We start from the raw sequence: 23,572 nt of genomic DNA on the forward strand, positions 1-23,572 counted from the left end.
ATAAAACCATAAAAAACAGCAAGAATTTAGAGAATATTATTATGTGATTTACATGTAATTTTATTTATAATTATTATTTCATATGTGATTATGTTGTATGGAAATATATGTATGTATCATTTGTGCCTATTCTTTTATAAATACTTGTTATTATTTCTCTTTATATATGTAATAGATTTCATAATTATTATTTTATATGTGATTATGTTGAGGAAATATATGTATGTATTATTTGTGTCCATCCTTTTATAGATACTTGTTATTATTTCTCTTTGTATATGTATTAGTGTATATGTAAATTTAATTTTATCTCTTTGTTATAATCTCTTTGTAAATCATTTAATATATTAGTGTATATACCCCAGGATACATAAATTTAATTTTATACATAAATTATATAGATTTCTACGATGAGTTCTCCGCACAAGCAAGACGAAGTAATGCAATCCCAACCCACGGAGCAAGTAGAATGGTCATCCCACCCTATGGAACAAGATCGACAGGTCACCCTGGGGTCATCCCACGCCACGAAGCAAGTAGAAACGGGCGAAGCATCAGAATAGTCATACGAACAAGAAGCTAGCGATGACATGGAGCCTCTAGAAGTGAGGGAGACTCGTCGTGAATTAGCACGTGACCCCGATTAATCCAAAAGCCGATGAGGTAAATTAGAGACATTCACGATTTCATATAATTAAATAATTTTTATTTATAGTTTCTACATATAAACATGTCCATGATTCACATGTCTATACTCAGGAGGCAATGTCTCAGTTTAGAGAGATGATGTCTTAGGAGGAAGTGGCACACGAAGACGCACCGGAACCGACGACCACGACGATGAGCACTAAGAGGCCATGTCATTCTAGGAAAAGGAATCGGCTAGGTTTGAAACGAGGTGAGAGAGGGTTGAACCAATTTCCACATGACACATATGCCATCACAGATGTGAACCCTATCGGACAACCCCTAGCTCCAAAGGAGGCCCTACGCAAATACAAAAACACAATTGGTTTCTATGTGAGGGACTTTCTTGATATCACAATTAAGAACTGGTCTGGTGTGTCCAACAATGACAAGATGAAAATTTGGGATAAGATTAAGACGAGGTTCCAGTTTCCTAGGAACATGCCAGATTATCTAGTGAAGGCATATACAATGAAGCAATGTGCGGTTAGTTTCCGAAATTGGAGGTCGGAGATGAATGTCAAGTATGCAAAGACAGGGATGGATCCGACAACCAAATACAAGATTACTAAAGGGCAGTGGGCTGTTTTTCTAGAGCAGAGGAATGACCCTAACTTCTTAGCTCGAAGCAAAGCCAACTCCCAACTCGCAAAGAGGAACAAGTACCACCACCATCTAGGCACATGTGGTTACTAGCACCAAGTTCCTAAATGGAGGCAAGAAGAGGTTGCGAAGAAGGCAGTAGGGTTGTCAGTGCTGTCCGAGCAAGTCGGTGAAAGGTCCACGAATTGGATCCGTGCTCAGAAACTAAAGGAAACTGAGGCGGGTGTGTCCTTTGAAGACCCAATGCTTGATGAAGCAATGAAGAGCATCTTTGCAGTGGCAGGCATGTAGTAGGAAGACAAGTTCACGCCACGAAGGGAGAGGGACATCCTGAGTGTTGGCCTCGGTAACCCCGAGCATCCTGGCCGTGTTCGAGGCATCTCATCCAAAGAAGGATGGAAGGATGGATTCGGCCCTTAGTGGAAAAATGAGTATAAGAAACATGATCGGTACAAGGGACAAATGGCAACTTATTTCCAGGAAGAGGCTAAGAAAGACTTCCAAGAGATGATGGAGAAGTTGCTAGAAAACCCTCCTCCTGAGTTAATGCAGAAACTAGCGAGTGCCTTATCAAATCAATAGATGAGTACTCAAGCTCCCCAAATGCAGCTAGTCCGTCTCACAACTATTGGTGGCACAGAGTGAAACAATCATTCCAAGCAGTGTCGCATCTACGGCAAACAAGGATCACTATCCAGTTGAAGACATTGTTACTTCTACGTCTTGCTCCCTAGTCATAAGATATGGGATTAACAATCATCGTATAAGGGAAGTAGCCACTGGCAAAACGATCCTAGGAGGACCTAAATACCACGGTGTTAACATTCCTAAAGACTACTACAGAGTAGAGGTATCGACCGTGGTCCAAGGATATGAGGTCGAGATTCTAGACATCCCTGGTCTCGAGGACATTGTGAAACTAGGACAGGCGATAAACAATTTCATCCTTTGGCCTCGGAGGGATGTGCAACTAAGGGAGCCACCACCACCCTCTCAAGAGATGCCACTCACCCAGGAGTCGTCAGGTCATGTCGATCCTCTTCCTAACCCACCGCCTTCACCTCCCTAGTCTCTTCCTGACCGACCAGAATCACCTCTCCATATTTTTCCTGTCCATCAACCATCTCCTCTCCATGATCTTTCTACCCCACAGTCAACACAATCTCCATCACCATTCAATTCCACCCCTTCCCCACAGCTCAAAGATCTAGAACCAAGGGTGCCAAAACAAGAAATTTCTGATACCCAAGTTGATTTCACCATACGAGACAAAGAATAAATAAGCTGGGCACGTGAGATTTTTGTCAGACATTGCTTCGAAACGCACAGTAGAAGAGCATGAGATTTCTGAGCTAGCAAAGTCAGAGTTGTTGGCGCCTAAGGTCATAACTCGAGTCAAATTCAAGGTGCCAACTGCAGAAGACTACAAGCATATCCCTAAAAAGTACGTGTGGGGAAAGCCTCTACTCAGTCAGGCCAAACTTATAAAGAAACCAAGTTGTATAAAAAGGTTTCATGACTGGTACATGAGAGCCTCTTCTGCTGGCATCGACACCATCAGCATGCGCATACCACAAATAGCATTTCTCAGCCAGAGTACTGACAAACGCATGCTTACATTCGATGACGTGTGGGCACTGATGAACCACGAGATGCTAGATGTATTGATCGTAACGGCATTTGCATTGTAAGTGTTACATAGTTACACACATTGTAGTTGCATCAATTTTCAATATCTGACATGCTTGTGCCTTGCAGAATGTTATATGATCAATAACATTTGTATTTTTGTTCAGACTTTAATTATTGTGTCGAAGAAAGGAATGGCCATCTCTGTCCAATAGATATAGCCAAAGATCGGCACACATTTCAAATCAAGAATGTCAGCACAGAGGTAAAGGGTTTGGAAGGTGCAGAACGGGATGAGAAACTCCAAAAGTTGAAACTTGATTTTGAAGCCAAATACGCCTTCTACATTAGACATTCACTAATAAAGTTCCAAGATAGGAAAGCGGTGGTGGCCCCGTACCACTTTGGGTAGTGTGAGTTTACAAATATCTATCTAAACTATTCCAATGCACAAATGCATCATGGATTTAATTCGAGCAGGAACCACTAGATATGCTTCATCATTTATCCCAAGGAGGGAAGGGTGTTGGTACTAGACTCCGTAGATTACCCGAAAGAAAGCTATGCTCCATTCATCAAAATGCTAGAGCTGTAAGTCAAGCTATGCATGCATACTTAAGCATAGTGAGAGTTTGAGAATAACATGGCGATTCTATTTGAGATCATAGGCATACTGGTTCTATAAGATAAATTATAGAAAGTGCGAGTCCAACAGACCATGGCAGCCATTGGAGGTTATACATAACTGGCCGGTACGTATAAAAATTTACTCTTATAAATACAAATCATACACATAGGACCACAGTTGCAACTATAATTAAATAACCACTCTCCTCTTATACAGTGCATGAAGCAACCACCCTTATCTGTACTCTGTGGCTACAATGTGTGCGAGAACATGAGAGAGAATGGACGGTATGAAAGGAACCCTGCCAAGGTAATATAAGTAATAGTCCTGTATACAGTTCAGACATTGAAGTTGGAAGACATAAAATATACGATGTTTATAAACTTTCTTTGCAGGTATATAAGCAAGGGACAGCGGAAAGCATCGACGAACGTGCTTTAGACAACATAGTTGAGGACATCTCCTCATTCCTCATGAAGCATGTCATTCCACGTGAAGACAAATATCATGATGATGAAAGCCAATTATCCATGCCATGGTACCGGGTGCTAACAGAGATTAGTAAGCTCAAACTTACTAAAGAGGGTTATTAGAGAACAGAAACATACTTTGATGTATACAAAATGTGTGATGATGTATATACTCTTGTAATTAACTTTATGTCTTTGAGCACAAAACTTTGATGTATATAAATGTATGTATGAAATGAAGTATTTAAATTGCATGTTGCTATGTTAGAACACCAACCAATATCTATATATTTGAACAATAACAGTATTAGTAATAGTCCATTATATAGTTCAGACATTAAAGTTAGATGTCATAAAATATATAATGTTTATAAACTTTCTTTGCAGGTATATAAGCAAGGGACGGCGGAGTGCATGGACGAACATTCTTTAGACAACATAGTTGAGGACATCTGCTTGTTCCTCATGAAGCATGTCATTCTACGTGAAGGTAAATATCATGATGATGAAAGCCAATTATCTAGACCACAGTTCCGGGTGCTAACAGAGATTAGTAAGCTCAAACTTGCTAAAGAGGGTTATTAGAGGACAGAAACAAACTTTGATGTATATATGATGTGTGATGATGGATATACTCTTGTAATTAACTTTATGTCTTTGAGCACTAAACTTTGATATATACAAATGTATGTATGAGATGAAATATTTAAATTGCATGTTGCTATGTTTGAAGACCAACCAATATCAATATATTTAAATAATAACAATATAAATAAATAAAAATAAATAAATAAATAATATATTTTTTAATACGTTTCCACAGGCGGCTCTCTTAGGGAACCGCCTGTGTAAATGACACATTTACACTGTTCCCTAAGAGAGCCGCCTATGGAAATGTTTTCTAGAGGCGGCTCTCAAGGAACCGCCTGTGGAATTGAACGATTTCTACTGGCCCCCAATGCAGATGGTGCTGGAAAACACCTGTAGAAATAGGTTACCAACCGCCTGTACAGTGTGCCCCTGTCCTACTGATAGTACTGAACACAGTTTAATTTTCAATAAATACTGGGTGCTGACACCAAGGCCCATTTGTTATTCTAAATAGCACCACACTATGCAGAGTTGCAGGCTAGTGTTGAATGATAGAGCTAACTTGCATTCAGAATCATAGCAAGAAGCATACATTATTTAATCATTGATTTTCTATGCACTGATTCTTTAACCATAGCAAGAAGCACATACATACTAAGTGTTGCGACTTTAACTGAAACATTACAAAGTTATAAAAATAAAACTAGTGGTCAAAGGCATCATCTGAAATCTTTTCTTACTTAATGTATTTGTTGCAGTGCATCAGTATATTCTCTGGAAATTCAGAATCACAACAAGAGGTAATTAATTCGTCTAAGAAATCTTAAAAACAGGCCACTTCCAGAACTTGCATCAGAAGATGGCTTACGTGAAAATAAACATGACTACGGCATAGCATCAACTCCCTGATAGTTGCAACGAGCCTAGCCTAGCTAGATGCAACAAGCACATTTTTTTTCTAGCTTGGCCAACCCAGAAAGTGTTCAGGTCTTAAATAAAATACCATAATCATACTTCTTTAAGAATTGGTTGCAGGCTACTACCATACAAAGTATGAGTATTAATTATTTTTTGTCCATGTAGGGATAAATATTTCACAAATGTAATTGAAAATCTTTATGCATACAACATAGTTAAGTCGTAGGAGGCATTTCATCAAACAGCTATTGGGTGATGTCAATATTTTCCCTCCCCCAATGAACTCGTAGCTTAGTTGTAGAATGAAATTTGGCTAATTATTCAGAAGGGAGGAGTGGAAGGCCACGCAGATCTAGTAACAGTACCTTTTTTTAGATAATGGATATAAAATATCCGGCCTATACATTCGAGGATGTACACAGCCAATTATTACAAAGTTTTGAAAAAAGGAAAGGGCAAACACTAAAACAAAAAACCATGGTACTAAAGCAAACAAAAAAATGTTTCCATCCTCTATTAGAAAACTCTAAAGCAATCGTCTCTAAATTCTTGCTTAGCATCGAGAGGATGTCTTTAGTTTGCTCATCATGCTGCAGCGGGGCCCAGAAGCGAAGCCAGTATGCTCCCCTGAAAATAACCTGCATAACAAAGTTATTTTTGAGTTTGTTAAAAATAACATCATTTCGACATCTCCAAATTGCCTAGCATATAGCAGCCACTCCGACCCAGATCATCTAGTAACAGTACCTGAGCAAAAAAAAAGTAGAAGACATTGATTTGGTACCTTGCTGGTCGCCTCCATGCCATGGACTTGTGCAGAGAAGAGACGACGCCATTAGAGAGGGGTAGTCACAGGAAGGGGATGGAAGCTTGTCTTGCTGGATGCTAGGGATGTTGTGGTAGCGGCATCTGCGGGGGACGCCGTGGGTCGTGCAAGATGCTAGGGGCTATGGGGCTTGAGATCCACCTCCGGTAGCAGCCTCTGGATCTCGCCATGGCAGTGGATGTGGTGCACTATACTACAGCCAATCTGTAGTGACTCCAAATCTGTCGCTATAAGCCGTTATAGCAACTGATGATTGGCGAACTTTATAGCGACTGATGTATAAGTCACTGTAAGTGGCGTCGCTATAAATCTTTCGTGACCAACAGGATTTATAGCGACCGGTAGTTTGACACAAATATTTATACCGACTGATGATCTGTCACATGTTTTAGTGACCAATGGTTCGAGGATATTAAATTTTCTAGCAACCAATAATCAGTCGCTATGAGCTGGCACAATTATATTAGTAATTTTGATATTAGCCATATTATTTTAGGTTTATTTAACAGCTATACAAGCTCACATTACACATCAACGACATAATTTGTATAAACACACACTCATATATTTCACTGAAACTAACATTTATACAACTGTACTTTGGATAAATTCTACAACAAGGCACCCACCACATAGTCCTTTTGAACATGTAAAGAGGTCACTATGAGAAGACCAAGCCTATATACCATAGCAATCCAAAAACTACGTACAGACCATGAACACATGGAGGCTCCACACCTTTTAGTCCATCTTTCATGAGGACTTTGGCTTTGTTCACACCATCATCATACACTGAATGCTGGCTCAATTCCACCTATGCTCCCAATATACTTTATTTTGAAGTGTAGCAGAACCCATCACCCTGGAACAAAGTGAGCATCGACAAAGTAAAGTCAATGCATAAGTAGTTTGGCACAAGCAATTAACAGATTCGAACAATTATTGTTTTCACTATAATAAGGAATAAAATGTGTTCATCCATTTTCCACGAAGGTGATGTTTGGATGTTTAGAAAAAGTACACTTGTAAGACGATTACACCTGTAAATTATTCTGCACAAGAAACCCATGCTATAACTATAAACATGTAAAATGGTGTTTGGTTGCACGGTTTTCATTTCAAGCAACAAGCGCCATGGTTGGTCACGTTTGCTTGCCTATTAACATGTCAAGGCTGCGTACCATCCTAGTAATTGGTGTCAGACCAAGGAAACCTTACAAAATCTCAAGTTCAGAAATGGGATTATCAGTCATAATGCACATATTGCTTCCAGACCAAATAGCATCTCACCAGTTTGCAATTGCTTCAAGTCTAAACCAAGTTCAGACCTTGCCAGCGATAAACACAACTTGCCAAGAGATGATCAATGTAGGAATCCACTATAACACTAGAGCAAAAACCTAATATGCCATTGTTAGGATGATCTCCCACCGATTACGCCCAAAGGCCTAGTCGGGCCTTGGCTCGCGCTATGATCTGGGGCGCCTAGCCCATCTATCATTGGAGGGCCCTGTCACACTCACTATAAAAAGAGGTGGAGCCCACTGGCTCTCAGTATAAGGTTCATTGTGAGCTGCCACACCCCACTGACAATCCTAATCCCGATCTCGAGAGGGGCGCAGCCAGTGACGGGAAGCCCCAGCCGCCACTGCACTGCACCACTGTCTTCGTCGAGTTCTTCACTGTATCACCTCCAAGTGTAACGAAAAAAGAAAAGGAAAAAATTAAAGGAAGATGAAGAAAAAGAAAAAAATTAAAAAAGGAAAAGGAAAAATAAAAAATAAATAAAGAATAGGAAAAGCAAAAAAGCAAAAAAATGGTGTGTGCCAGATCGGGGCACATGGCAAGGCTCAATGTTTATCGTGTGCCCCTGATACCGGGCACACGGCAAACCGCCGTTCCACCACTTAGCCCCACACACCTACAAAGAGCACGCGTGCTCTCTCTCTCTCTCTCTCTCTTAGCCACACATGCCACGCACGCTGCCGGAGCCCCTCCCCAACGCCCACGGCTTGCCACCTTGGCCCCACGCCCACCGCCACGCCCCCGTTGCGCTAGGCTGCCCCCCCACCCCCACACCGTAGAGGGAGAGGGAGAGGGAGAAGAGGAGGAGGATGGGGAGGAGGAGAGGGAGAGGGGGAGGGAGAGGGGGAGGAGGAGAGGGAAGGAGGAGCAGAGGGAAGGAGGAGCAGGATGACGATGAGGAGGAGGGTTGCCGACACGCCTTCCTCAACTCCTTGACACCGACAACACCACCTATGCGGCTGCCGCGTAAGGTATGAATCATGATGGCTCTTAGGCCGCTGCTGTTGTCTTCAACATATTGGTTGTCATTGTTGGCCATCGTGCCATTGTTGGCCATTGTTGTCATTGTCCGTGTTATTAGCAGCCATTTGTCGGCCGTCGTGCCATTGTCGGCCATCGAGCCATTGTCTTGAACATAGTGGTTTCTGGCCAACTAATCAACTTGCTTGTAACTTATTTGATAAAATGCTCGTTCGAGCATTGGCTGTTTTTGCTGTCATAGGAGAAGAGGAAAATGAGATTTGAATGGGGATTGTTAGTGATTTGATTTGAGGATGAATATTGTGATGATCTGTGCTGGTCATGTGTTGAACAAAATTATTTTTACTCAATTTACTTTGGTGCAGGATCTGTTGAAAGGCGCTTGCTCGTTCGAGCATTGGCTGTTTTTGCTGTCATAGGAGAAGAGGAAAATGAGATTTGAATGGGGATTGTTAGTGATTTGATTTGAGGATGAATATTGTGATGATGTGTGCTGGTCATCTGTTGAACAAAATTATTTTTACTCAATTTACTTTGGTGCAGGATCTGTTGAAAGGCGCATCTGTAGGCATAATAAGATTTATCTTATGACTATTCATGCATTTATTAGATTACAAACAGGATAGGGATATTTGAGATTTAATATGTTAGAAACATCTGATAATCAGTATGTTAAGAAATTGCACTCTTCCTATTTTTCAAGCTAAACATAGCCAACAGGCTTTATTAAAGAACCACAGCTGGGCATTAGAGCATGACACTATGACATTGCAACCATACCACAAAATTAGTAAGTTGAGAAAATTGCTATAGGTAGTTATGACAGTCCAAGTATCTGCAATATATAATAGCCTAGGTGTATCTAAGAGATCTATATGCTTCTAGTATGTAGTCCTGAGCTGATCTATCTAGTTAAACTAGAACTTGTTATATCTTGTTCCACAATCGGTATCATTTTAACTGCTTATTGCTTCCTTATTTTAGGCACATAGTGCACATTGTTAATAACAAGTGACTGTGATGCAGTTATCTATTGGCTAAGTTAATCTATTGGATTGGCTCATATAGTTGGACTATCTAGGATCCATTGCTCATGTTTTTTCGTATTCTATGTTGCAAAATATAGAGCCCGCCGACCTACGCCATGGAAACATGCATGGGCGTTGGTGCTATCTAACATGGGTGCACATGGCGTCATAGGGCAGCAGGGAAGCGCCTTGCCTTTCTTGTCGATTGGCACTGGGTCAATAGTGATAGGTGTAGCTTTGCTAACATGCATTGAACCTCCTCTAGTATTTGTTGTGAACCGACTACATATGTTGAATATTTTAAACTGGGAAAACATTGGTGTATGCTATTTTTAATATTGTAAGATTTGATTGAGTTCTAAGGTGACTAGATTATGTTGTGACGTGTCATGAAATTATTGTACCAACAGTATATATTTTAATATGTTGTTGCTACTGTTTGGAAATAAATTATTTTTTTGTGTTCATTTCTTTTTCTTTGAATTCAGCTAACCTGGTAGAAAAATACTTATTTTTTTGCGTTTATTTCTTTTTTTGCTGTGTGGACATCCACACAGAAAAATTATTCATAATCTGGGTGAACGTAATTTTTCTACGCACGTAAGACCGACAGAACAATTATTTATGGTGGCGAACCCACAGAAATATTCATTCTTTTTTTGTGTATATTTTTTCTAACGATATTTATATTTTTCTGTGGGTTTTTGCACACATAGAAGTATCCGAGCTTCTGGTAGTGATGCATCCATGTGAGCTAGTGTTTCATAAAACCAGTAGTTCTTCCACTCTATATTGGAGACATTCAATGTATTACACAAATCGTGCCCGTAGATCTCATGGTGGGCAGCAACACTCATATTTGCTACCCTCATGTTTACAGTAGGCCGACCTGGTCCTGTGTCTAGTGGCTAGGCATCTCAAGGCGCATGTTGCAGTTGTACAGTGGTCCGCGTCGTTCTTGATAGGGTCCACGCAAGGTGTTGCATCTAGCTGACTGCAGCCAGTGCCTGCACATGCTGCATCACAGTTCACACAAGAATCGTTGATTAATACAGTAACTCATTAATTAGTCTTAAGAAGTATAATGGAAAGTAACTAGTAGGGTGGGTGCCTACAGTTTTGGCCAGCTTCGTAGCATGGAGATATTGAAGACAGGATCGCAGCAACCAGAACAATGACGAGTGTCTTCTTGACCACCGCCATGGCAAAAAGAGGATCAAATTCCTTCTTCTGATGTGGTGCAGAGAAGAGTATGTGTATGTGTATTTCTTCTCCATTTTAGTTTGCAGGTTCTTATATAGAAGAACAATCGATCTGCATATAAATGCTTTCTATCACAAAATCTGTGATCGGCAGACTAGCGTATCCAGCACCAGGGTGCTTCCATATCTCACTCATGAATGTGGTTCTAATTTGTTACATGCATATCTCCGTAGATACGAATATTAAATATGTGAATATCGATCTAGTTCATGATGATCATGTGTGCTCTAGTTTTGATTCCTATTTTCTCTGTGTGGTCTTTATACACTTTGTTTATTTGTTTAATGAATTTTACTAATAAATGCAATGTTGATATCCTCCAATATCTGCCTTATTACCATTTTGTATTTTTTGCTGGTTAGAGATAGAGATAGAGATAGAGATAAAGATTGAGATAGAGATAGAGATAGAGGTAGTGAAAGAGATAGAGATAGAGATAGAGACAGAGATATGTAGATAAATATATAGATACAAATGTAGATACAACATGTTTGAAGTTGCATGCAAATACCAACATTCTATCTCAACCTGAACTCATAGGTACGGGTCAAAAATCTGTAGGCTTTTGATACCGGAAAATATGTGGTGGAAACTACATACTAGGTGAAAATATTAAAACCAATTCAACAGGTGTATTTTGATCATTTTTTTAAAAAAATGTATATCCATAGTACATGCAAAACTATACTCATGCGCAAAAGTTGAGATGCAAACTTTAAATAGAATCATTAAAACAATAATGACACATTTTGGATGCATATATATGGACTAGAAGACAATCCTAACGTTTTTTTGTGTTTGGGCAAATACACCTGAAATTTTATTTTTGTATTATATTTTTCAAAAGCGAGTTTGCATCTAACCTTTTGAATGGGAGTATATATTTGTATGCACTATGAATATGCTTCAGGTTGAGCACAAGAAATATCCTCATGAGAAGGTGTTGGCATTTCTTAGCGTCAGTACTAAGTATAGATTTTCAAATCTATCTCGAGCAATGGCGCCAAAAATGCTTGTTGACATTCGTTAGTGCAAAAAGAAATATGAAAGATTCTGCAAGCGCACAAAACATCATCGTAGCCTTTTACCGAGAGTATTCCACGTATCGTTATTTCTATTTTACAACAGGGAAGCTAGGGTTAAGAATCTGATAACTCACTATCACTACTAGAAACCTAAATACTTCTGTGTGTGCAAAAATGCACAGAAAAATACAAATGTTGAATTGACAAAACAAAGTTACTTGAAAAGATGACTAAACGAATAGCTGTAAGAGTACAATAGCTCGATAGAGCATGATTTTAGAAAAAATTAGGAAAAAAATCATCAAAATTGAAGTTAGTATGAGAACGAAAGACTAGATACAAGTTTTAGAGAGATTAAAAAGAAAAATTGCTTGTTCATATCAAGTTAGTATGAGAGTGTGTGTTTCTTTTATTCTGTGTGTGTTTCTTTTTTCTGTGCGTTTTATATAAACCCACAGAATAATTGTAATTTTTCCGTGCATGCATAGTATTTTTCTGTGAGTATATTTTTTTTCCGTGTGTAAGTTGTCACGCATAGAAAAATCATCAAATTTTTCTGTGCGTTTTTATGTTTTTCTATTGGTATATAGTGAAACTCACAGAAAAATTGGTATTTTTCTGTGTGTACCGAGAAAAACGCACAGAAAAATTAATTACTCACAGAAGTATTCGAGTTTCCAGTAGTGTATCATACATCTACTAACTCAGAGTATCAACTAAACTAAAGCAGGGGTAAATGATAAACTATAAGGTAAATCAATTAAGCGCATATAAGAGAATTTAATGATAAATGTATAGATAGTCATAGTGATAGGACAACGGAAAAGATCTAGGTTCCTTTGTACTTTTCTTTTACTTGGATTCTAAGGCAACAGAAGATGAAAAGATATAATAGTCACACAATGGCACTTTGGAGTAGCAGGTCCTTTGGCACTTTGGAGTAGCAGGTCCTTTCTGACTCTTGAAGAAGACTGGGAAGAAAATAGTCAGGGGAAGGCTACCAAAAGCTCTACGAAACACCAACCCAAACATGGTGGAATACAAAGGCCTAACAGGATCGTCACCCCTAGGGCTACCATAACTATACGTGGGATTGGGCGCAACCTCAGGCAAACCCTAGCATAGACACCATGTCTAGACTAAAGAATACTAAACTAAATACCATGAATAACTAGAGCACTCAATACGAGCAGAGATCCTATGCCAAGATATAACAACTACACTAATCATAAATAGGCATAAAGTAAATAGAGAAGATAATATATTAAAGCATAAGTCTTACAAAGAATAAATAGAAAGACATACCAAAATTCAGAAGAAGACTCCTCCAGAACCGGAGCGTAGCTCCACTCTCTAACTAACACTCGACTAGAACTAATCTACTACATTGGAATGTCTAGCCCTAATTCTCTAGAGAAGAGAGATCATCCATTCAAGGGACACCTCTACAACTCATAGAGAAGAGAGGTCATCCATTCGAGGAACGCCTCTACAACTCATAATGATTATTCTCCCCAAGGGGGGGTCAGGCTTGTATTTATAGTCCCCTAGGAAGCACCACAGCTCTCAAATCAAACCAACCTAAACATGTGGTCAAGATTACTCCTCAAAGGCGGTGCAAGCAGGATCCGCGAGCCCCCAAGCCTGATTGCCTGTCAGGCTCGGGCGGGCGCCCAAGGTGTTGAGGTGGGCGCCTACCCCCTATGGCCGTTTGCCGTCCCGTTCGTTGTGGTGCCTTCTCGAACCTTCTAGACTCTGGAAAAGTGTATTTTTATGTGAAATTCATATTCCTTCATCCGAGACTCCAAATAGGGAAAATGATATATGGATTTCAATCGTCTCGACAGGCTCGTCGCAATGGTGCAGCCCAATTCATCATTTGACATACTTTTATTCAATGATTAGTTGGCATTTAGCTCTTTTCCTACATAACCCCTACAAAACCTAGATGCACCGAAACTCATGGAATTTGTAAGTTCAAACCCCTAGACCTATGTTGGTGAGCATCTTTTTTGTAGTTATAAAAGTTATGTTGACAGTTAAAAATAGGAGTTAACTATTGTCAATAGAAGGAACATGCACCTACCCTCTTATAGTTGTATTGTATCCCATGCAACCTTGATGTGGAAGAGGTACATGAAAAGAAGAGATACCTCTTACACCTCTTCCTTTAGTGTCAGTTTTGCTAAGCAATGCTAGCAAATTAACTTCCTGTAAGTAATGCACTATCTCAAATTTGTTGCATTCTCGATTCTTCATGGCAGGAGTGGTTTTCCTTTGTTGGACAAATTGGAGCACAACAAAACAATCTCATATTCAAACGATTATAGTTGTTAGGTTTAGTCCCACATCTGTAATTGCAACATATAAGACTGGGGTAGTTCTTACCTATAAAGCTAGTCTTTTGGGTTGAGTTTGTTGGTGTTTAGTCCCATATTAGTAATTGATGGTGGGGGAGCACAATATATAAGGTGGAGAAGTCCTCACCTATTAGGCTAGTCTTTTCTGTTGAGTTGGGCCCAAAGCCTTATATGTTGTCAGCAATAGTCGACCTAGGACCTGTGGAGAGCGAAGGCTCATAGTGATGAGCAAGCCAACTCTAACATTTGGTATCAGAGCCGATACCCAAGGTCAGAAATCTAAACTAGGGGAGCAAGAGCTCCATCCAATCTTGGAAAGATCACAGGTGGCAAGGACCACCCCGATGTGTGACTAAGGGGGAGATTTTTGGCGTGTAGTGCCACATCAGTAATCGATGGTGGGAGAGCACAACAAATAAGGTAGAGGAAGTCCTCACCAATCAGGCTGGTGTTTTGAGTTGAGTTGGGCCCAAATCATTATAGGTTGTCAGATCCAGTGGACCTAGGACCTGTGGGGAGCAAAGGCTCATAGTGATGAGCATGCCAGCTCTAACAATTGGTATCAGAGCTGGTACTTAAGGTTAGAAATCTAAACCAGGGGAGCAAGAGCTCCATCCAATCTTAGAAAGGTCATAGGTGGCAAGGACCACCCTGATGTGTGACTAAGAGGGAGATTGTTGGGTTTAGTCCCACATTAGTAATCGATGGTGGGGGAGCACAACATATAAGGTAGAGGAAGTCTTCATCTATCAGGCTAGTCTTTTGGGTTGAGTTAGGCCCAAATCCTTATATGTTGTCAGCTTCGACGGACCTAGGACCTATGGGGAGCGAAGCCTCGTAGTGTCAAGCATGCCAGCTCAAACAATTGGTATTAGAGCCAGTACGTATGGTTAGAAATCTAAACCAAGGGAGCAAGAGCTCCATCTAATATCAGAAAGGTCACTGGTGGCAAGGACCATCCCGATGTATGACTAAGGGGGAGATTTTTTGGGTTTAGTCCCACATCGGTAATCGATGGTGGGGGAGCACAACATTTAAGGTGGGGGAAGTCCTCACCTATCAGGCTAGTCTTTTGGGTTGAGTTGGACCCGAAGCCTTATAGTTGTCAGCTCCGGTGGACCTAGGACCTGTGAGGAGCGAAGGCTCGTAGTCCCACCATCGATTACCATTGTGGGACTAAACCCCAACAATCTCGCCCTTAGTCTCACTTCGGGGTGGTCCTTTCCACTTATGACCTTACCAAGATTGGATGGAGCTCTTGCTCCCCTAGTTTAGATTTCTGACCTTGGGTACTGGCTCTGATACCAATTGTTAGAGTTGGCTTGCTCGTCACTATGAGTCTTCACTCCCTATAGGTCCTAGATCTATCGGAGCTGACAATATATAAGGCTTTGGGCCCAACTCATCCCCAAAGGCTAGCCTGATAGGTGAGGACTTCCCCAACCTTAAATGTTTTGCTCCCCCACCATTAATTATCGATGTGGGATTAATCCCCAATAGAGTTAGGCCTAAGAGCTAGGTACGATGTGGGCACCAGTGGACCTGGCCTTGATGAGCGTTGGCTCCTAAGTAGAGAGAGCTAGGTCGGATTTCGCTACGCACTCTAACAAGTGGTCGGAGCCCATGGTCTGAAAAAACTAGAAAATTTCAGAGGGGTCACATGGTGATAGGGGGACCCCGTTAGTGTCTCGGAGGTCACACGAGTCCTATGTGATAGGAGCATTAGACTTAGGGCCTGGAGAACTTATTCTAGCACATGGTGTCGTGTGATGTGAAGAGTTAGGTCTGAAGTGTGATGGGAAATATTGTTAGGTTTAGTCACATCGGCAATTGAATATATACGGCAGGGACAATCCTCACTTGTAGAGCTAATCTTTTAGGATGAGTTACGTCTAAGACTTGGGTATGTTGTAGACTCCGGTGAACCTAGGACCAAGGGGTGCTGGCTCCTAGGTATAGTGGGGCGGGTCAGATTCCGCTGCGCACTCTAACAATAGCCAAGTATTCCAGCATGCAGAGCAACATTCTTATGAGAACATCAGTTACTGAATTACAGGGTCAGCCCAAAATTTGCAGAAGCCTTGGCACATTGGACTCAATCTATTTTTGTCTCTGAGTTGGCGCTCGACTTCTTTCTTTTCATTTTTGTGTCTTGAACCTTCTTTGTTGTACTCAATAACTACGTAACTTTTTGTGCGTTGCTTTAATAGTAAAACCTGTAGGGGCACAATCCCCTCTAGTTTCCTAAAAAAACAATTCAGCTAGTACGCAATGATCGTGCTTTAATTTTATAGTGATTTCTAGTCGTGAGGCCCTCATGTGACCCAACTAGGAGACACAATCCTCTCTTCTCCACCCCACGCAAATTTTTAAACTTACACCGACACATAATAAACCACACAAACGAACTACACTGCTTCCAGCTCACACACACATTCAGCTGCCCTGAATAATGGACCCACACGCACAGGTTGTTGTCCAGTATACCCCAGCCATCTATAGCTTAGCGCAGCTAATTAGTCAACATCTTCTTCTTCTTCTTCCTCTTCTTCTTCTTCTTCGCTCTTGGTGCTGTCATAGGTGTGGAGGACATTGCCAGCGACGTCGTAGAAGACTAGGTGCGCCTCCGTGTTGCTCAACTTCATCGACATGAATCCCTGGCCGTCGTAGATGAACTCTATCTTGTCAGATGTGGTCTTGAACTTGCCAGCCCATGCCTTGGACCCACCGCCGCTTGTCATGAACTGAACTGGACTGCATTTTTTTGTTCTCATTTTCATTAGTTCAGAACATATATAACAGTAATGAAAATTCAGTATTATACTCAGATCAACGATGCATGTACTAGAGTGAATAGCTAGACTGCTAGAGCACCTGTTTCTGCTGCTGATGTGCTGCAAGCAGTGGTCATGGCCGTTCACGTACATGTCAACCCCGCGTGCCTGCGTTGCCATGGCCGATGAAACAAACAAAATCAGTTTTTGGAGTTTTTCATATTTCTGCAGCTAGAGTACGAACAACATGCCTCAAGAATTGGTCGGAGCAACTCCTGGAGCTCAGTGGTGTTGCCATGCTCGCAGCCGCTGCTGATGGGGTGGTGACCAACCACAATCTTCCATGGAGCCTCGGATTGGACAAGGGCATCATCCAGATCCTAACAAAGACAAGATCGAGTTATATTATATACTTGGGTGAATTTATATTCAAAAGATTATTGCATAATACTAGCACATATAGTGTACACCAAATTTACACCTTGAGGAGGTTTTCGATATAGGTGTCGCGAGGAGAAACGTTTCTCCAATCGTACTTGCTGCTGTTCCAGTACTTGAGGTAAAACGGTGACGTGTCAACGAGGAAGAAGTCCGCGATTCCTATTCGGTCATTGCTGAACATGTTACGAATATATATATATCCATATGTAAAAATGTGATGAAGATTCATCATGTTCTATAAACATTTACGACAGTTACTATGGCATAATTAAGGGTACATGTAGAGTCCCCGATCGAGGTCAAGACTGTACTTAATTATACAATCGATCCGATGCGTAGTAGGTTGATTTGCATGCTAACCTGAGTTGACGATGAAGGACTTGGCAAGGTTGAGGTACCGGCTGTCCACTTCGCGGATGGCGGGATCTTGCTGCGCCAGCGCATTGCCCGTGTAGTCATGGTTACCGAGTACTGCCGGAATGCATGGCACGTACATGAACAGTAACACTATCACTGAACTGTCACTAGTACAGAAAAACACAACTGCGGTGGTAGTGTCTAATTTGTACAGGTGGTTTTAGTTATAGCACGCCAGTGCAAACAAATCGGCCAGCCCAACTCAAAAACCGCATGTGTAAAATAGAACCACTAGTGTAAATGATGCATTTGCACTGGCGGTTCATGTGCAGTCTGAACTACAGATTGCATGGTGCTTACCAATGTACCACGGCGTCTGGAGGCTCTGGGCGGTGTAGATGTTGGTGAAGCACTCCTTGAAGAGCGGGTCGCTGGTGTTGGCAATGCCGTCGTCGTAGATGTTGTCGCCCGTGGAGATGACGAAGTCAATGTCCAGCTTCTCCCCCACCACTCCCATCTATATACACAGTACATACACACACAGAAGAGAACAGCTTTTTTGATCAGGAAAGGGATTAGCAATTTACACACACATATCTCATATATTTGTATTCCGTCGTATCCAGTAGGTCTACCTAGGTCTAGCCGTCTAGGAAAAAATAATTAGAATTTCGTATACGATCTGAGCTTGTAACTGTTGCAACAAAGAACAGTGCGATCGTACATAAGCAAACAATCAACGGAGATACATAACTACTGGCGCCACCACTTTCGGCTATTAATAATGAAATGAAAGGAGGTCCATGCTCACCATATATAGCAAGTGCACTACTTCAGATGAGGACCATGCAAGGCACGTGCATCATTAGCGTTTACCGTACATATATTATTTCAACTTTCCAAGAGCATTATTGTCTCGTTGACACTCGTTCTTGCCAAAGTATAAAAGTATTATGTGACATACTGACATGCTGGAATGCAATACACCTTGGTTCCGAGCAACACACATGGTCCACCAATTTGTAGGCGCAAACAATACTCCTATGTTTTTGAAGGTGCATAAGGCTGAAGTGTTTACATACCACATTAATTGCTGCACTCGCTCGGTTCCAAATTGTAGGTGTTCTTATCTTTTCTAGGTTCATAAGTTCTACTATGTATCCGGACATAGTATATATCTAAATACGTAGCAAAAGATATATATTTAGAAAAGCCAAATTGACTTTACAATTTAGAATGGAGATACTGCTATATTTTATTTTCAAAATATGACTTCTACGCTACAGAAGTACACATACAGAAGTTCTTGTTGTGGAACTGAGAAGCATGGGAGCCTAGCAACCATATCTTTAGTAGTAAATGATTAAGAAGAAAATTAAGTATGTGCACCATTTCCGTTTGTATAACTTGTTCTTTCACCATCAAGATTCTTCGTAATATTTTCTCAGCAATCACTATTCCACATGCTGGCGAACATGTGTATAATTCTCGATGCACATAATGTACGGTTTTGCTTGCACAACACTCAACAACTTACTACTTTCCCTGACCCAAACTTGCTACAAATTAAGTTTATATAGAAAAATATATACCACAACATCTACACAACAACATCAAATTTGTTCCACTAAATTCTCCAAGAATATTATGTGTCGTCAATGCAATTAGTGGCTCTTGTACAGATGTTAATATATAATATGCTTATTTTTCAAAAAAAATAGTCAAAGTTACAAAAGCTGAAGTGGTCCATATTTTAGATCGTGTGTGCATATGCATGGTGACTGTTTTCATCAGTTACCTGCTGGGCCACCAGGGTCTGGTTGAACTGCCCCTTGCGCCCCCAGTCGCCAACGGCAAGGATGGCGAGGGAGCCCTCGGTCTTGGGCGGGTGCTCCACCCGCGTCAGCTCTGCCGCCGACGGCGCAACTAGCAGCAACAGCAGCGCCGCCGCCGCGGCGACAATGCCGGCGAGCAGCCGGGGCGCGGCAGGAACCATCACCGAGAATGTATCGCCGATTTGATAGCTCTAGGTGGATGGAGGGGAGCACATATGATGGAGATGATGTATACGGCCGGTCGAGCGTGTGTTTTCAAGCGAGACCAGCTCCCATGAATTTATAGGCTCGATCGTGGCGCCAATCCAATAGGTGGCCGTTGATCGATCAGTTAATGTGTGCGGCTGCACGTGGGCCCGGAGCGTCGGTTAGGGATAAAAGAGTGTGGTGGCCGGGATAAGGCTGGTGGCCAGCGAGGCCGTGGGTTGCATTAACATTGCATCGTACAGCTGCTGTACTTGTTCCGGCATTGAACCAAGTTGGTGCGTGCGTGTGGAACACCAAGGTCTTATTCAAGGAACGTGCGTGTGTGGTTTGCAGTTAAGTCACATTTGCGACTAACCCACTCCACGCGGTGAACACATATGAATGAGTGAATTGGTTAAACATCTTATGTATCCGTCTACATTTCATCCTCTTATTTGTTATAAATTATAAGATGTTTTCACTTTTTTAGAGACACATAGCTCTGACTATGTACTTAATTATATATACTATGTCTAGATATATAAATAAACTAATGTATATCTAGAAAAACAAAATATTTTATATTTTGAAATGGAGGAAGTACTTGGTAGCTTATATTCTTTAATAAAATTAATTAAGGAACAAATTTCTTTCACCGCCTCCCTCACACTCGCATAAATTTATTTGTTCCACACTCCTAGATTCCCACTCCTCTCGATTTATCATTGATTTCTCAATCATCCCTAGCTTGTTGCTTAAATCACTTAGGTCGGCTGACCAACACCCTCTTGTTTCATCTTGAGCTTCTTACCTCTCAGTCGTAGCGCTCGTCTGTCGACCCTCACTCCCAGGGCCTTCAACTTCTTCTTCCATCCTCAATATGCCATCTCTCGCTTCTCACTTTACTCTCATGCTGATCTAGGGTTTATTATCTAGGGTTTATGGGTTATTAGCTAGGGTTTATGGTTTAGCTTTGGATTAAAGGAAAAAACCTAAGTTACACAATTAAAAAAATCTAAGTACATAACATAATTATAGAAACACACAATTCATTAGAAATATATAGATGTGAAAAAAATAAATTGAGAAACAAGGAGAGATATTGAAGTAAAAAACCAAAGTACCACATAATTGAAAAAAACCAAATCTACATTTCTCTCTCTACATAAATATACAAGAACACACCATTAATTCGATCTTGCATAAATTAGCTAAAATTGAGAAGCAATCATGAAAATGGAGAGAGAAGAGGCATTATCCAACCATCTTGAGCAACCTCATCTAACCATCTTAAGAAATAAAGACAAGAAGCTAGTTATTCTTCTCCCACACTCATGGTGAAACCCTAGATCCAAAAAGTTGCTCTAATTGAGCATTAATGTGGAAATTGAGGCAATAGGGACATAAACTAACATTTTTTGGCAACCTCCTTCCATGAAATCAAGATCAAAACCTTCCATATTGTATTTTGTGAAATCTGGACCTCTAAAATCGCCTCGAACGGAAGGTTGCTGCGAGATACAGTGCTGCTTGGGGAGGAAGAAGGGGTATTTATACCCAAGAAATCACAAGCGGTTGGATAAAACAACTGCCTGTGTAAATTTAATAGCCGCCTGCCTGTGTAAATTTAATAGCCGCCTATGTAAATGTAACATTTACACAAGCGGACAGCTTAAGACAGCCGCCTGTGAAAATGCATTACAACAGGTGGTTGTCTTAAGAAAGCCGCCTGTGTAAATGTAACATTTACACAAGCGGCTTGCTTAAGACAACCGCCTGTGGTAATGTGTTTTCACAGGCGGTTGGCAGTTCTGACACCGCTCTTTTTATACCACAGACACGTGATAACCAAAACCGCCTGTGGTATAAAAAAGGGGCGTCGGCGTTGTACCTTTTTCTACTAGTGCACACCTCTTATTTCATCCTCGGCCTAGCTTACTCCTTTCCATCCCGCTTTCACTTCTTGTTACATCCTTAGTCTATCGTCTCTTATTACTACCCATATTGTTTTCACAGCTTATTCTATCTTCCATCTATCTTCTCCCATTCCTACCCTTATTGTTTTCCTGACAAGCAAACGTAGAGCACGACAGGAGTCGATCGGTTACACCTTATATGTGTAAAAAAAAAAACCTACGCTAGTATCTCACCCCTTATATTGCAGGCTGACTAATTGAGCCCGTTTGTGCCCTGACTTGATATGCACGGGGACATGTGGCTTGCCTTTCACCATTCCTAACCTCACACCATTTGGGGGAAATAGCCACGTATTTATCCGAATTAATTTTGCATACAAACTTAAAATTTTAGTAATAAGGTTAGGCTAAGCCTCGGTTACTAAATCAAATAAAGCTGTACATCTTTCCTGCTGTAATTAATTCATGAGCTGAGCATGTTGTTTTTCTGAAATGCTAGACAATTGGGCGGACAAATTAACCGGTGTAGTTATTCTAGTTGCCCATAGTTTTATTCTCTTATTATTACAAGTTCCTACATGCTCGGTATAGTATCTTGGTAGATGAAAATATAGAAATCGAAGATCGCAAATGAAAGCGCGTAAGAAAGTTTGGTAGCTCGATGGAGTGACGCATTGTATTTCTCTCATTGATCGTTGGGATAGGTTATATTACGTGATACGAACGTACGTGATTTTGCGTGAGTTGCAACAAAAAGTACAGCAATCCAGCCGTAAAGCCGGGTTGATTGATATCTGTTGTTGTTGGATGTAATACAGCCATGCCGTTACGTATAAGTACGTAGCTACCACTATAGCTTGGCTTGCGGGCACATTACAACAACTGCACGTATGTTCGTATGCGATGCACGCACCTCAATATTATATTGATTGATAGTATTTCCGCCCTGAGAAAGGTTCAATTCTCGACCTATCTATTATAGTTAAATTATGTATAGATATATACGTTATAAAAATAAATTTTATGACGACTCCAACACTTGTTTTGGCACAAAAAAATGTGATACATATTTGTAAACTTGGTTTGAGTCGTCACTGTATCCCCACCTGATTCCATTCTACACGGGTGGGTGGAAGGGTGCAAAGCACCTATTGTAAAAATGACCTTGGGGATTATAGAAGTACTGACAGGTGGGAGAGGAAAGATACTACAGCAACACCACCACCAACAATATTTAACGGATACAAGAAAACCAACATGAGGACTCAAGGATAAGCATGGGCGTAAGCCGAAAGACATCAACCGATTGAGCTCCCACCGAATAGAATACTCGCTGGTAGCTACGCCACTCCACTGCCGCCCTCCATCTGAGGACCAACAAATGGAATGAGGACTAAGAATGGTGATAGACACGCAAGCCTAGGATCACCGAACACGGCAACCTCCTTTGAAGCTAATGGTGACACCTACTACACTTTCGGGCCCATGTACCATCATTCAATGCCATCCACAGGGTGGAAACCTTGGATGGGAATGCCGGTAGCAGTGGAAACACCACCCAGTATAACATTGCGTGGCACCATCAAGGAGAGCACGACGGAGTCGAGACGTCAGAGGTGAACACTCGTCAAAACAGTCTCACACAAGAGGGGAGCAAGGATTAACAAGCCACAAAGGGTGGCAAGGCACAACCAGAGAGAGCACAACGTTGTGGCAGGCTCGACGTGGGGGAGGGGGGCAAGCGTGCTT

The 23,572-nt window shown here is 41.2% G+C and overlaps 1 protein-coding gene and 1 long non-coding RNA gene across 2 annotated transcripts; both read right to left on the reverse strand.

Moving 5' to 3' along the window:
• Positions 10,427–10,920, reverse strand: LOC110435416. The gene is made up of 2 exons (XR_002453076.1): positions 10,782–10,920; positions 10,427–10,682 (listed from the first exon to the last, which is right to left on the reverse strand). It is a non-coding gene; the product is annotated as an uncharacterized LOC110435416 (long non-coding RNA).
• On the reverse strand, positions 16,593–19,975 carry LOC8057022 (purple acid phosphatase 4). Its single transcript, XM_002450871.2, has 7 exons — positions 19,685–19,975; positions 18,247–18,403; positions 17,890–18,000; positions 17,570–17,688; positions 17,340–17,468; positions 17,189–17,256; positions 16,593–17,068 (listed from the first exon to the last, which is right to left on the reverse strand). The coding sequence occupies exons 1-7, from the start codon at positions 19,880–19,882 to the stop codon at positions 16,831–16,833; spliced, it is 1,020 nt and encodes a 339-aa protein (XP_002450916.1). The 5' UTR covers positions 19,883–19,975; the 3' UTR covers positions 16,593–16,830.

The sequence above is a fragment of the Sorghum bicolor genome, chromosome 5 (assembly GCF_000003195.3).
Source record: "Sorghum bicolor cultivar BTx623 chromosome 5, Sorghum_bicolor_NCBIv3, whole genome shotgun sequence".
Classification (NCBI taxonomy): domain Eukaryota; kingdom Viridiplantae; phylum Streptophyta; class Magnoliopsida; order Poales; family Poaceae; genus Sorghum; species Sorghum bicolor.

Coding starts and splice junctions, on each gene's coding strand:
- LOC8057022 (XM_002450871.2), bottom strand. CDS start 19,882: ATGGTTCCTGCCGCGCCCCGGCTGCTCGCCGGCATTGTCGCCGCGGCG. Junction 18,001..18,246: donor CCAGACGCCGTGGTACATTG/GTAAGCACCATG, acceptor GCATTCCGGCAG/TACTCGGTAACCATGACTAC. Junction 17,257..17,339: donor TGCTCCGACCAATTCTTGAG/GCATGTTGTTCG, acceptor ATGGCAACGCAG/GCACGCGGGGTTGACATGTA.